Source organism: Panthera tigris, chromosome C1 (genome assembly GCF_018350195.1).
Source record: "Panthera tigris isolate Pti1 chromosome C1, P.tigris_Pti1_mat1.1, whole genome shotgun sequence".
Taxonomy (NCBI): domain Eukaryota; kingdom Metazoa; phylum Chordata; class Mammalia; order Carnivora; family Felidae; genus Panthera; species Panthera tigris.
Genome location: NC_056667.1, coordinates 211,869,577 through 211,882,258, shown reverse-complemented (window position 1 = coordinate 211,882,258; position 12,682 = coordinate 211,869,577). Strand labels below are relative to the sequence as shown.

General features: G+C 59.3%; 1 protein-coding gene across 2 annotated transcripts; it reads right to left on the bottom strand.

Moving 5' to 3' along the window:
* Window positions 1-2,716: 2,716 nt before the first annotated feature.
* On the bottom strand, window positions 2,717-7,720 carry PTMA (prothymosin alpha). 2 transcript variants are annotated; one of them, XM_042995630.1, is made up of 5 exons: window positions 7,475-7,720; window positions 4,656-4,727; window positions 4,293-4,389; window positions 3,715-3,788; window positions 2,717-3,468 (listed from the first exon to the last, which is right to left on the bottom strand). In XM_042995630.1, exons 1-5 carry the CDS (start codon window positions 7,517-7,519, stop codon window positions 3,421-3,423), a joined length of 336 nt encoding a protein of 111 aa, XP_042851564.1. In that variant the 5' UTR covers window positions 7,520-7,720; the 3' UTR covers window positions 2,717-3,420. The 2 variants fall into 2 exon arrangements, with proteins under 2 accessions (XP_042851564.1, XP_042851566.1); XM_042995632.1 differs by having other exon boundaries at window positions 4,293-4,386.
* Between the last annotated feature and the right edge of the window lie 4,962 nt (window positions 7,721-12,682).

The window sequence follows — 12,682 nt, the reverse complement described above, 5'->3', positions numbered from 1 at the left end:
AACACCTGTGCAGGGCAAGCCCCCCACCCCCCGCCAGAATGGGGTGCCCAGCAGAATCCACGAACGAGGGTGGGGGAGACAAAGGTGTGGAATGCTGTCTCACAACCCGGAGGTGCCCTGTGGTGTCCGGAGAGCACTGGGCGCACATGTAAATGAACGAATGAATGAACGAACGAACGAACAAACGAATGAATGAATGAATGGAATCGGCAGAATACTGTGTGCAGGGAAACGTGGTAAACAAGGCACGGGGACAGCCAAAAAACACACAAACCGGTAAAATATACGAGCTCACGTTGTGAGACCTGCTTTGTGGTTGAGGGACAGAACCGGGGAAGGCCTTCTTTAAGTCAGGGACAGGGACGGCCTGTCTGGGGAGGTAACACTGGCACTGAGACCTAACATGGATCGAGTCATGAGAAGTTTGGGAACCAGACATCCCTGGGGCAGGAGTGGCAAGTGCAGAGTCCCTGCGGGAGGACCAAGCTTGCCTTGGACACAAGGGGGCTAATGTGCTGGGGAGCGAGGGAGGCGGGGCCTGGGATGAAGGGAGAGGTGGCCCTGGGCTCAGAGCTTTCACTTACTGAGAGGGACAGCATCTAGCTCTGTGTTCCCTGGTGTGACTTAATGCCCTGTGTCTTCTTGCCGGGCCCTCGTCCTGGCCTATCTTATTCGTACCTCGGCCTCGGTTACTCTGGCCCAGCCCAGGCCTCTCTTCTGCCCCCAGACCTGTGCACCCGACAGCCTCTGACAATTCACCTCAAACACAGCAAGGTTTCCGTGCAGGTCTAGACCTTCATCTCCAGCCCCTTCCACGTGGCAAGTGGCTCCTCCCTGTGCCGAAGGGCTCAGGCCCCAGCCTGGGGTCGGGGATCCTGGCCTCCAACACCCAACCTGTCCCGGAGTCTTGACACTTTACCCCATGTTGTATCTCAAATGCACCTGTTTCTCCTCCACCCAGGACTTCTTCTTAATCCAGGACCCCTGCCTCCGCAGATGTCACTTCAGTGCTTTCCAGGGAGTTTTCCTACTAAAGCCATTCCATGGCTTCCCCCCAAATCCTACCTCAGCACCTGGTGCAGACTGCCCGCCCCCTTTGCCCGTGCGCTCTTAGCACCCTCCTGCATCAGGGCCTGGCCGCGCACCGCTGCTGCCCCGCCACCCCCCCCCCCCCCCCCGATTTCATCCTCCTGGCCTTTCCAGTCTCAGCTTCAGTGCTGCCTCCCCAGGGAGGCCCTCCCTGCTGTCGGGACCCCTTGTCCTGGTGCTCAGAGTCCCCTTGTCCAAGATTCTCCTTAAAGAGTTGTGGATGGGTACCTCAGCTAACATCCCCCTCCCCCCAACCCCTCACTGCCCACGGGTGTTTTGAAGACTCCTTAATGCAGAGCAGGGCCTGAGGTGGAGGGAGGGCAGAGGGAGACGGGAGCGATTGTCAGGAGAGGGTTGTCTCTTTGGATAAAGCAGTGGGTAAGTCAGCTCAAGTGCGAGGCAAGAACTCCCACATACCGTGTTGGGAGGTAGGGAGGGTGCATGGTTTTTGTCCCCACCTCCTCCTCTGCCCACTCCTGCCTGTGGCATAGGCTCAGGCACACCGACCTGAGACGTATCCCTCCTGAGGATGGATCTGTGCACCACCCCCTTCCAGCCCCCTTTCCCTCTCATCCCTGCGTATCTAAGAGCAAGGCATCTTTAAGACCGAATTCGGGAGGGACAGAGGAGGCCCAGGGTCCCCCCAGCGGGTGGCAGAGCCCATACATTTACATGCTCAGTGAACAGGCCCCTCACAGTGGGTCCTGCAGCCTGTTAGCCAGTAGGACTTCAATCTCGCTGACAGCCTAGAGAATGGGTACCACCACGATTCAGGGGCACACACTAGGGATGCCTGTAGGGGGCTTCTGCTTGTGAAGCTCATCTTCAGGCCTCAGGCAGCTTAGGGGGCTCCAATAGCTCCCTCTCCCTGAGGGCTTGAGCTTGAGGTCACCGTTGCTTCACTCAGCTTTCCTCACTGCTCACAACCTGTGTCTGAAAATCCGAAGTGCCCACCTACCACCTTCAACTGAGCTCAACGGTCAGGCTGGCCTGCCCTTCTAACCAAGGTCCTACTTCCTTCTCCAGGCTGGAGCTTGGAAAATTAGGGCAAGGCTGCATTAGCGCCCTGAAAAGTTTAAAGGGACCAGAAGGTGGCATATGCCACATGCCACCACCAGGGGGAGCCACTGTGGCCACACTAATTGGGAGGCCCCAGCAGGAAAGGCCAAAGTTGTCAGTTATCCTACCGGGGGGCGGGAGGCAGCCTGGCTGGGGTCTTGGCCCCCGGCTCACATCTGGCCAGTGCAGACCCCAACCCTAGGGCCTGTTCCTCTGGAGTCCCTGGGGCTGCAGACATCACACCTTCCAGGGTACCCAATGAGGTGGTCGTGGGACGACCCTGAGGTAAGCAGGAGACCGACCCAGGTTAAGCAGCTCGCCCTTCAACCCAGAACTCCAGGGTCCTTCCCCATGTCTTGGTGGCCTGTCGTGGCTCAGTCGCTGACCACCATGGCCACCCACCATGCAGCCCAACGGGCATATCCATCCTCCTTGCAAACTGAGGATTTTGGCCCACTACCCCAGGAAACATAGCTGGGCTTGAGCTCAAGACCCTCCCCCTCCCATCTTCACCCCCTCCTCAAGTCTAAAGAGAAATGAAACACAGAAAAAACAGGCTTGAGACAGCTTTGTTAGAACAACTCAGCAAAATAAAATTCCGGTTTATTGTTGGACAACATTGTTTCACACATACATCAAACAGGCCAAAAAAAATAAACAGCAACTTCATAGACAAAAAAGGAAAAAAAAGAAACCTTTTATCTTTGGCCTTTTTAACCATCTCATACAAACCAACTACTTATAGTACAGCTAAGTACATACACAAAAAAAGTTACTGGAATGCTCGGAATAAGATTGTTTTTTTGTTGTTGTTTTTGCTTTTTTTACAAGGTTTTTTTTCTCCTTTGAGATTATAATGAACATGGTCACACCACAAGTAAAGTCAGAAGTAGGACAGAGAACGCTCCGAAGGCTGGTTTGGTCATCCGAGATCATTAAAAATGGCTGACCCCTAACAATATGTACAAAAATATAAAATGTAAATAAAAAATACAAACAAATTTTCCTTTTTAAAGTACTTTTAAGAAAAAAAGCAGGGCCTTGGAAGTTTTGGTTCTTTTTTCCTCCCCTGTTGCAAATTCACGTTGTGGTTTTGGTTGGGTGGCGGAGAGCGTGTGTCATCTGCGGGTGGCGCTGCCCGCGTGGGGCGGGCGGGCGGGACTCTCTACTCGAAGGTGACCACGTTTAGATTCTGAGACGGGAAGTGGAGGGTGAATAGGTCACGGTGGCCTTTTTTTGTTTTGTTAAGTTTAACTTTTCCTTTTTTGCTGTCTAGTCATCCTCGTCGGTCTTCTGCTTCTTGGCGTCGACATCGTCATCCTGGGCAGAGAAAGACAGTCAAGGCCCCTGCGGCGCCCCCACCGCTTGGCATAGCCAAGCAGGGGCCGGGCACTGGCCCCTCCAGAGGCTTCCAGAGCTCTGGGAAGGCAGGCCTAGGTTCCTTCCTATTCCTGCTCAAGACAAGGGAGCCTGCCTTTCAGGACCACTCACCACCCCAGACTCCAATCGGCGGCCCCTCGGGCGGTAACGCCTTAGCCCCCAAGCTACACCCAAGCCAGGACCCACCTCATCATCTTCAGCTGCCCGTTTGCCCGTAGCTGCCTCAGCCTCCTCATCTTCGTCTCCATCCTCTTCCTCACCTGCAGAACCAAACCCCAGGGTAAACCATGCTGCCTCCTCAACTAAGGGAAGAATCTTGGTACCCTGCCCACCCAGCGACAGCCAGAACTTGGCGGGGGGAGAGACACGCAACACCACAGCGCCTCAGGGGATCTGCCAGGAACAGAATCGCCAGGACAAGAGACCCCTGATCTCTGCAGCCCGACAAACCGGGCAGCCAGGGTACCACACCAGCCACACGGGCACAAGTCTTCGGAGGAAGAAAAAGGGCTCACATAGCCGGCTGCACCCCAAGAGGACAGATGAACAGATCAGTGCGCGGAAGGCACCAAAGGGAGTCAGTGTGGGTGCATAGGGCACAGCTTCGCCTCACTAGCCTACAACAAAGTCCTAACTCCACAGTACAAACCCGGCTGCAGGGGGTCCACCGGTCTCCAACCCCAGAAACCCCCAGTTCCTGCCCCTTTTCTAGACAAAGCAAGGGAAAGGTAACCCCAAAAGGGGAGATGACCAAGGCTACTCACCATCACCTTCCTCCTCCTCCTCTTCTTCCTCTCCCCCTTCTTCCTCTTCTTCATCTACCTCATTGTCAGCCTCCTGCTCCCCATTTTCCTCATTCTCCTCGACAGAAAACATAACCAGGTTGTTAATGAGAACAGGCCATCGGTCCTGCCCCATCCCTTCCCCGGGACCCCACCAGTGCGTCTACAGTCCCAGACCAGCTAAGAGAACTCATCAATTCATCTTCCTAAAGCTCCACCAGGGGACCACCATGCAGGAACTGCCCGAGGGCTCAGCCTCCTCCCCTAACCAGGATTAAACCCAAGCTGGAGTGAGAACTTCCTGGCCGGGAGCAGTTAGGGGTCATGGGGAAGGTGGACACTCACAGCGTTCCCATTAGCAGGGGCGTCTCTTCCATTCTCCGCCTCCTCCACAACTTCCTTCTTCTCCTTTAAGTCCTTCAAAAAGTAAGAGGGAACCAGTAAGTCTTTTTGAGAAACCCAGGGCTGGCAAAGAGGCCCAGGACTCAAGGCATGTATGTACCGCTGATGTGGGTGTCCTAACAGCCCCGTATTACACTTGGAAACTCTGCAAGGAAGGGCCACAGGATACCCAGGGTGTCTGTGGTCAAGGTTTCCTCCGATTTCTCAACCCTTAAGAAACACACCAAAAAGAGTCCCCTACAGTTGTTCCCACCGTCCCTTACTCATGCTTCTTAGGAAAAGAGCCACTGTGGCACCACAGCCTTAAACCCGTCTGGCTGGGCAGACGAGCCCGGGAACACTTCACTCTCACACACCCATCACAGACTGGTTTCCAACCAGAGGGAGCTCCGCCTCTCACAAATCCTCCTTGGAAGACAGCAGGTATGCGCCATAAATAAATAAGGTAATGGAGGGAGGGCCCGGGCGCTGCGGGGAGAACTCCCGTGGGCGGGTTAGCCTGGGAAGGGAATGGGAGGAAGCAAACAGGCAGAACTGGGGAGGCCGCCTTAGAGCCGAGCTTAAGCTCCAAGCCCACCGTAGCCCAGGACCTGCAAGGGCAGGTCTTTGGAAAAAACCCGAACCCACCAATCCCCTATATGTGACAGCTGTCCCAGGAGGTCCCAGACCGTTGCCGGGAAATGCACCCCAGCTTGGGTGACTCGATCCTTGTTCAGATGCGCGCGGCCCGGAGCTCCCCATCTCCCTCCCAGCTTCTCGCTGTCCGCGCGGCGGCTCTCGGCGTTCGGCCGCACCTCGAGGAGTGGACACGGTCCAAAGGGCAACGCCGTCGGGGGCGCCCCAAAGCCCCGTAACTTTTTCCACCTGGCACTGCCGAGCCGGCTGCCAACACAAACAGGCGTCGGGCCGGGCGCCGGTGCAGCTCGGCCTCCATCCAGTGAGCGGCCCCGGGGCACCTGTCGGCCCCATTACCCCCGGCCGACGGGCCGCGAACCCAGGCACCGCCCGCTCCCGCCCCCTGGCGGCCGAAGCCCCGGGGAGCGGGTGGGGGCGGGGAGAACGCGGCGCGCAGGCGCGCAGCCCCCGCCCGGCGGGCTTTGCGCGCGGACCTCGGCACGCACCGCGCGCGCGGAGCACGTGGCCCAGGGCCGCCGAGTGCGCCCCTGACCCTGGAGACCCGGGGCGTGCGGGCTGCGCTGGCCCGGCCACTGCGCGACTTGCGCGCCGGTCTTTCCGGGTCTCTCGACGCCCCCACCACAGGCCTCGACGCGTGGGCCTGCGTCTCGCATTTGGCGGGCAAAGTCCCGCGGGAGGCCGCCCCGAAGTCCACAGGGCTTTCTCAGACCGGCAGCCCGAGGCCGTCGGGGACGCGCTCCACGCGCTATTTATTCCCGGCGGGAAATTGCCTAGAAGGAAAGCGAACGCGGACGTCCGCACCGGGAAGGGCCGACCCTTCCACCCCCGACTAGTTCCCGGGCTGGGCCCAGAGGGGGCCGGGCTGAAGCCCTTGCGGAGATCCCAGTCGCCAGCTCCACTCCGCAGGGGGAGTCGCCCCTGGGAGAGAGCCAGAGGTGACGCCAGGGGCACAGAGGTTAAGGAGACGCCAAGGTGACTCGTCCCCGTCCCCGTAGGGGCACGAGAGAGGCGCGGACAAGAGCCTCAGGGTGAAAACGCCGATGTGCCTTAAAGTGCCGCGCTCCCGCTGAGGGCGGAGACGCTCGCCGCGCGGGCCGCGGAAACTACCCGGCGCGCAGGACCAGAACTGCGCCAAACGCCCAAGACCTCAAAACCGAGGGCGGTGAACCCGCAGCACCAGTCTCCCAAACACCTCTGGCGCCCGGCTTGACCCCGCAACGGGGCAGCCGCGGCCACAGCTTTTGTTCGTGTCCGCGTCGCCTCCGGAGCGGCCGCGCACACGGTGCTTCCCGGGCAGCCGCGGGGGGCGCCCATCGTCGCCGCGGCGCGCCGTTCCTTCACTTTCCGTTTCCTCCCCAACGGCGCGTGGGCTCGCCTCCTCCACAGCCAAACCCGGCACCGCTGAATTATTGAAGCTGGGCGGCTGCTCCCGGAGCACTCTCCCCGGAGGACGCCTACCCCCGCCCTCCCTGAGGGCCCCCAGGGCGGAGGAGACCTTCACACCTCCGCGGAGACAATCGACGTAGCGGCCGGCTGACCCGCTGCCCCACTCCGCCTTATCAGAGCTTAGTCCCGATAAAGCTCCTCGGACCCGCTGCAAGGCGCGAAACGAGGCAGCCCGGCTCCGAACAAAGAGCAGCGCCGCCGGCGGGCGCTCGCTGCGGAGCCGCCACTTCCCGCAGCCGACCCGCGCCTGCAACGCGCACCCCCCCCCAGCACTTCCGATTCCAAACGCGCTCGAGTTTCAAAGTTATTTCCGTGTGCCCTGCGGGCTGACGACCCCCAGCCCGGCCCCTCTCCTCCCGCCACTGTTCAGACGAGTCACAAACAAGTTTCAGGAGCTGTGCGACACCCATCACCCGAGCCCCTCAGCCCCCGCACCCGCCCTCGGGACCCCGAGGGCACCCCGGCCCACTCCTCGACGGGCATCACGTCTGCCCGCAGCGCTTCCCGCCCCCTCCCCCGCACACAAAAGAGTGGGCTGCCGGGGGGCCTAGGCCGGGGGCGAGCAGTCTCTCCACAGGAAGAAACGACAGCGAGCTTGGGGCAGCCCAGCCGTCGCGCGCCAAACACCGCTCCGGCGGCAGCCTTCGGACCCCGAAGGGGCGGGCGGCGTCCAGCCTCACCTTGGTGGTGATCTCGGAGCTGGTGTCCACGGCCGCGTCTGACATGATGGGGCACGCCGGTGATCCGATGCAGCGGATTAAAAGGAGAGCGAGAGTTCGAGGACTCTGGCGACAAAGCTGCCGGAGTCCGGGGTGGCGGAGGAGGCGCGCGGCGGAGGTGGTTGCGGCGAACGGGAAGCCGGACGCAGGAACAATGCAAAGATGGCTTTTCAGAGCAGCCAGTGGGGAACTCACGCGGCGCCAGAACCTTTAATATAGATTAGTGGGCGGCGCTCGGCCTCCTCTGCCCGAATGCTATTGGCTGAGCACAGGGAGCGGGCGCTCGCTCATTGGCTCGATTCCGAACAATGGGCAAGCGTGCTTAAAGCGGCAGTGCCTTGGTGCGTCCCGCGCTGCGCAGTCGCCGGCCGCACTGTCATTCAGGGCCTTAGTTTGCCGGGTCTCGGCGGCGCCGGCGCCGTGGGGGAGGGGCGCGCGAGCGCGCTCTGGGCGCGCGCTCCCGCAGCTGTTTTGCTGGGGCTGCTGACGCAGAAAGCCAAAGCGCGGCAAAGCTGCCCGCCCAGCCCCCCCGTCTTCCCCTCCCCGCTGCTGCTCGGAAGGAGGGGGAGGGAAGAGGAGGCGGCGACCGGCGCGCACGACGGCTGCCAGCGAGGGGGAGGGGAGGGGAGGGGAGGGGAGGGCCGGGTGCTGGGCTGCGCTCGCCCGGGGCGGTGCCCTGTGCAGTGCCCGGGGAGGTGCCCGCCCCCCGCTCCTGGGCACCTTCAACCAAGAATTGTCCCATGGCAAGTGGGCGGTAGCCCTAAGACGATCATTGAGGGCGCGAGGCCGAGACCCGCGCTCCTAGGCCGCCCCGTCTTTACGTCGTCAACATCCTCTGCCCAGCCCCAGACGCCCCAGTCTTTGAAGAGGTGACCCCTTTGCCCACCACCAGCCCCGGCGTTGGCCGCCTGAGCCACCCGACGAGCGGGCTCCGTGCCAAGCACACTCTCTGGGATTCGTGCTTCGAGGGGAGTCGTGGGCCGGTGCAGGCTCCTGCCTTCGAACAGGACAATCCCACGGGCGTCGCACCACACAGCGGTCTCCGCACCCCAGGGCATTGGACAGCGCCTGCCTCGGACCGTCACTGCCGTCGTGACAGCCTCTGGGAGCCTCCTTCCACGGCCCGGCCATCGAGTCTACCCTCTCTCACCGCCCTTAAGGGGCTGCGAGGGGCACATGAGCTTATACACTGAGGGTTTACTGGGGGAAATAATCGTCCTTTAGACCAGTTGGGCTAGTCCTTGGGGACTCCTTGAAGTTTGGGGCGCCATTTAGGGAACCACGCGGAGCCCTGAGAAGAGAACCATCAAGGCGCCACACTCAAGATGGCGTTGGGCTCGGTAAGCGTGGCGTGACGTGGCGATCAGATCACGCAGACGATCCGAAAACCGCAGGCTACACCCTCCTTATTGCAATCGCGCTTGGCTGTCGAAGTAAGAGGCCAGCCGTGTGGGAAGAAAGATTAGAATAGATGGGAAAACGTTCCAGAAAAAAAAATAAATAAACTCTCTGTGCCGCACTCAACATGGCGACAGATAGGGTTCATCCCCGTGTTGCCAGAAGGGGGCGCCCGACACGGAAGGCGGGACTCCGGAGGAACGGGCGCACACTGGCTGAGAGTGGCGGGCGAACACAAAGTTGACGCTTTGCGTCCTGCCATTGGCAGGTTCCGCTGTCTGTCTCTTGGGGCCGCCGATCTGGGAATGGAGAAAACCCGGAGTCTTAAGTCGTGGAGGAGGGACGGATGCCAAATCCAGTAGAGCTTCAAGTGAGGAACGGGAGGAGAGACTGAGTCGCCCTTCTTGTTTCTCTTAGGTCAGGGGCTCGCTGACCCCATTCCCACCTCGAGACTCCCTTTGCTGAGCTTACCACGCATCCGCCTGGCTGCCTCCTATGACCCGGGACTCCGCTGCCCCGCCGGGAGGAGGCACGGAGTGCAGGGGCGCCACCTGGGTCTGGGCCCCCTCCCCGCTTCCCCTGTCCCGCACGCGTCAGGCCCGCATCCTGGTTCACATCTGTCAGTCTGGCCGTTGGGGCTTTTCCCAAGCGACTTGTCCTCTGGGAAGAGAGAAGCCCGGGCTCCCTGTCCTTTGGCCGGGAGAAACGTAGGACAGGTGCTGGAAAGGGCGGGAGCATCGCGCCACCTCCTGCTGCCTGGCGGTCGCCATCCCGTCCCGGGTACGCGGCAGCGGAGGGGGCGTCTGCGGGTCTCCGTCCTGCCCCCAGGCACCTCAATGGCTGGAAGCGGGATTCTCGGCAGGGTGGGCGCGCGTCAGTCCAAGGGACTCGCAATAGTATCCCCAAGGACCACGCGTCCCAACTCTTTGTTCGGTCCCTTCCTCCCCCGGCCAGCTGCCTTTATTGCGGCGTGGACCTGGGGCGGTTCTTCGCCCCAGAGGAGGAAAGGGTTTGTTGTCCGCTGCCGCTGTGATCTCCTCCTTTGTGCCACAGTCTCCAAGAACTGGAGGGATTGTGCGGCATCGTAAATGAGGCAGGACAGCGCCTTCTACCTTCCTTGCATCCATTAATCTCTGGTTTACCCTAGAAGGAATTGTTCAGTCCACAAAACCCAGATGCAGCGAGAGCTTGGTCTGTGCCACATCTAAGCAATTGAGGCTTCTAACCTCCCTGGATGGTGACCTTGGGCAGTCTGTATATCCAAGCTGAAAACTGGACATGACTTCTGGATTATGGCTCAGGGACAGGGGCAGGGGCAGGGGTAGGGGCGGGGTGCGGGGGGGGGGCGGTGAGAGCGTAGGGGAGTGGTTCTGGGCAATGCTGCAGACGTTTGGGAGGAGCTGGGTGAGCGTGAATTTCCCTCGAAGAACTGCTTTGCCTGACCCTGTCCCCCTCCCCACCCCCTGTCCCCCAAGCTGTTAGCTCTGCTAGAAGCAGTAAGGAAGGTTCCTGCGCACCTGGTTCTGGAACCAGTATTTACGTTCAGCAAGCATTCACTGAGCGCTTGCTGTGTACATAGCAGGGAGTCTTTGGCTCACCCCTCAAGCATTTTCCTTTATCCTCTGCATCTTGCAAGGTAGACAGGACAATTATAGGGTTGAATCATACGAAACTGATGTTTTTGTAGGTCAAAACCAATTGAAAATCAGCGAATTTGTACGTTCAGCCTCCAATATGATATCACTTTACTTGTAACAAGTCAAAAGAGCAGACCAAGGATTATAGCAAGGAACTTGAAGTAACCAAGTGAATCAGTGACCAAGCTGGGGCTAAAATCCTAAAATGAAAGACTCTGCCTTGTTAGATGTGTCCTGGAGCAGAAGTGGCCTCCTTGGACCTCCTTGGACTCATAAGTGATGGAGTTATTTAGGCTATCAAGAGCCTCCGTTCCTCCAGGGACAGGCCACTCACATCATCTTCGCTGTTTCTGAATGGCTGTTCTTCCTGTCCTCTGTCACTTCCACTCACTGATACATCTCTGTCCTTTGCTGCTTCTGTGGCCTTTGAAACCTCCCAAGATGAGCTGGTATGCCCTGTTAGACCACATTTCCACGTGCATGTCAGAGGTGCCCTGGGCTTAGGTTAGAGCTTCTCTAAGGCAGGGGCCCCAAGTGGCCCCCAGGCAAGTTTTGTTTTTAAGGAATTTGTATAAGGACACCTCTGGGTTACCTACACATTCTCCAGTTGGGACCACAGGCCTCTCGCTGCCAGGCCTGAGTCACACTTATTTCACCTGTCTGGCCCTGTAGGCACTTATGTTTGCAACCCTTGCTCCTAAGCCATTTCCAATGTATTCCTGATTGGTTGTCTCACAAGTCTGCTTGATTCCCAAAAGACCAAAAAGGTTATAAACGCTGGTAAAGCTGCCTGGGTTCATATCCCAGTCTTGCCACATGCTAGCTGTGTGAAACTAGGCAAGTCATTTCCTCACCTCTAAAAAAAATGGAGAGGATAATAACAGTTGCCTACCTTCTGGGGTTATGGTGGGAATTGAACTGGTTAATATTCAGAAAGTGCTTAGAAGAGTATCTGGCACATCCATCCATCCAGGAAAACCATCGGTCTTCTCGGGGCCCCATTTTCCAGCTGCTTTCTGCACCTAAGTGGATAGGTTTCGGTGTCTGCAGGTCTCTGGGCAAAGGAACAATGTCTTCAGCAAATTCTTCCCATATTCAGTGGGAAATGAGGGCACCAGCCTAGCGGAGTTTCCGGAAGCCGATGATTTGGTGCCCGACATGCTCGGCAGCCCCTCTGGCCTCAGAGGAATGACAGAGTCTGGGAGGCAGCCTGAGTGGAGCAGGCCTCAAAAACTCCCGCCTTCCCGCCCTTCAGAAACCCAGGCGTTTCAGGCTGTGGTTTCCTTGCCCGGGCAGAAGGGCCTGGGGAGCTGCCAGGGGCCTTTCAACTCTCCCGCCTTGCCGAGCCCGGATGGGATTGTGTAAGAGCCACCCCCCACACGCCTGCTCCCCTGTGCAGCACGTCCGGGCCTGCCCTTTCTCCCCGGGAGCTGTGCCAGAAGGCCCTGGTACCTACACAGGTCTGGCAGCTCCTGCCAGAGGTCCAAGAGGCTCCTGCCTGGCAGGGGGAGGGTGGGGGACATCTCTTGATGTTCAGGGCCTGCCCCCAAACATGCCAAACTGGAGCTCTGGTTGGAGACTAGATAAGGAGGCTGGGGGAGGTGTGTGTGCTGTGTCCATGGCCACCGCCGCCTCCTGAGCACGCTCGCGCCATGGTGCCCGTTCTGGACTCCCGTGCACATGCCCCTCCCCCCCCCATGCTGTCTCCAGGAATCTTCCGCCTGCCCATGCCGTTTCCCAGCCCCTCTTCCCTGCATCCATCTGTGTGTGTGTGTGTGTGTGTGTGTGTGTGTGCACGCCTATTTGCATAGCTCAAGCTCCGTGGGTGTTTTGCTTAAGCTCTGGTTACCGTTCGTGAGTGCGTGGGCCCGGCATCATGCTGGCAGGTGAAGGTGCTCGTGGGGGGGGTGGTGCACGTGTGCCGGCACATCGGTCTCCCTGCCCCGTGAATGCCTGTGAGGGAGGCGCATCCAAGGAAAGGTTAAACACCTATATGTGACATGAGGAGGCATTGAACTGGACATCTCCACACCTGTCCCTTCTTGCCACCTGGCCCCACACGGGAACCCAGCAAGACAGGAGTCTCCAGTGGGTCCTAGATAAGGATCTGTGTGCCCCCTCCAGGTCAGAAGTA

Coding starts and splice junctions, on each gene's coding strand:
- PTMA (XM_042995630.1), bottom strand. CDS start 7,519: ATGTCAGACGCGGCCGTGGACACCAGCTCCGAGATCACCACCAAG. Junction 4,390..4,655: donor CCCCTGCTAATGGGAACGCT/GTGAGTGTCCAC, acceptor TTTTCTGTCGAG/GAGAATGAGGAAAATGGGGA. Junction 3,469..3,714: donor GGGCAGCTGAAGATGATGAG/GTGGGTCCTGGC, acceptor TTCTCTGCCCAG/GATGACGATGTCGACGCCAA.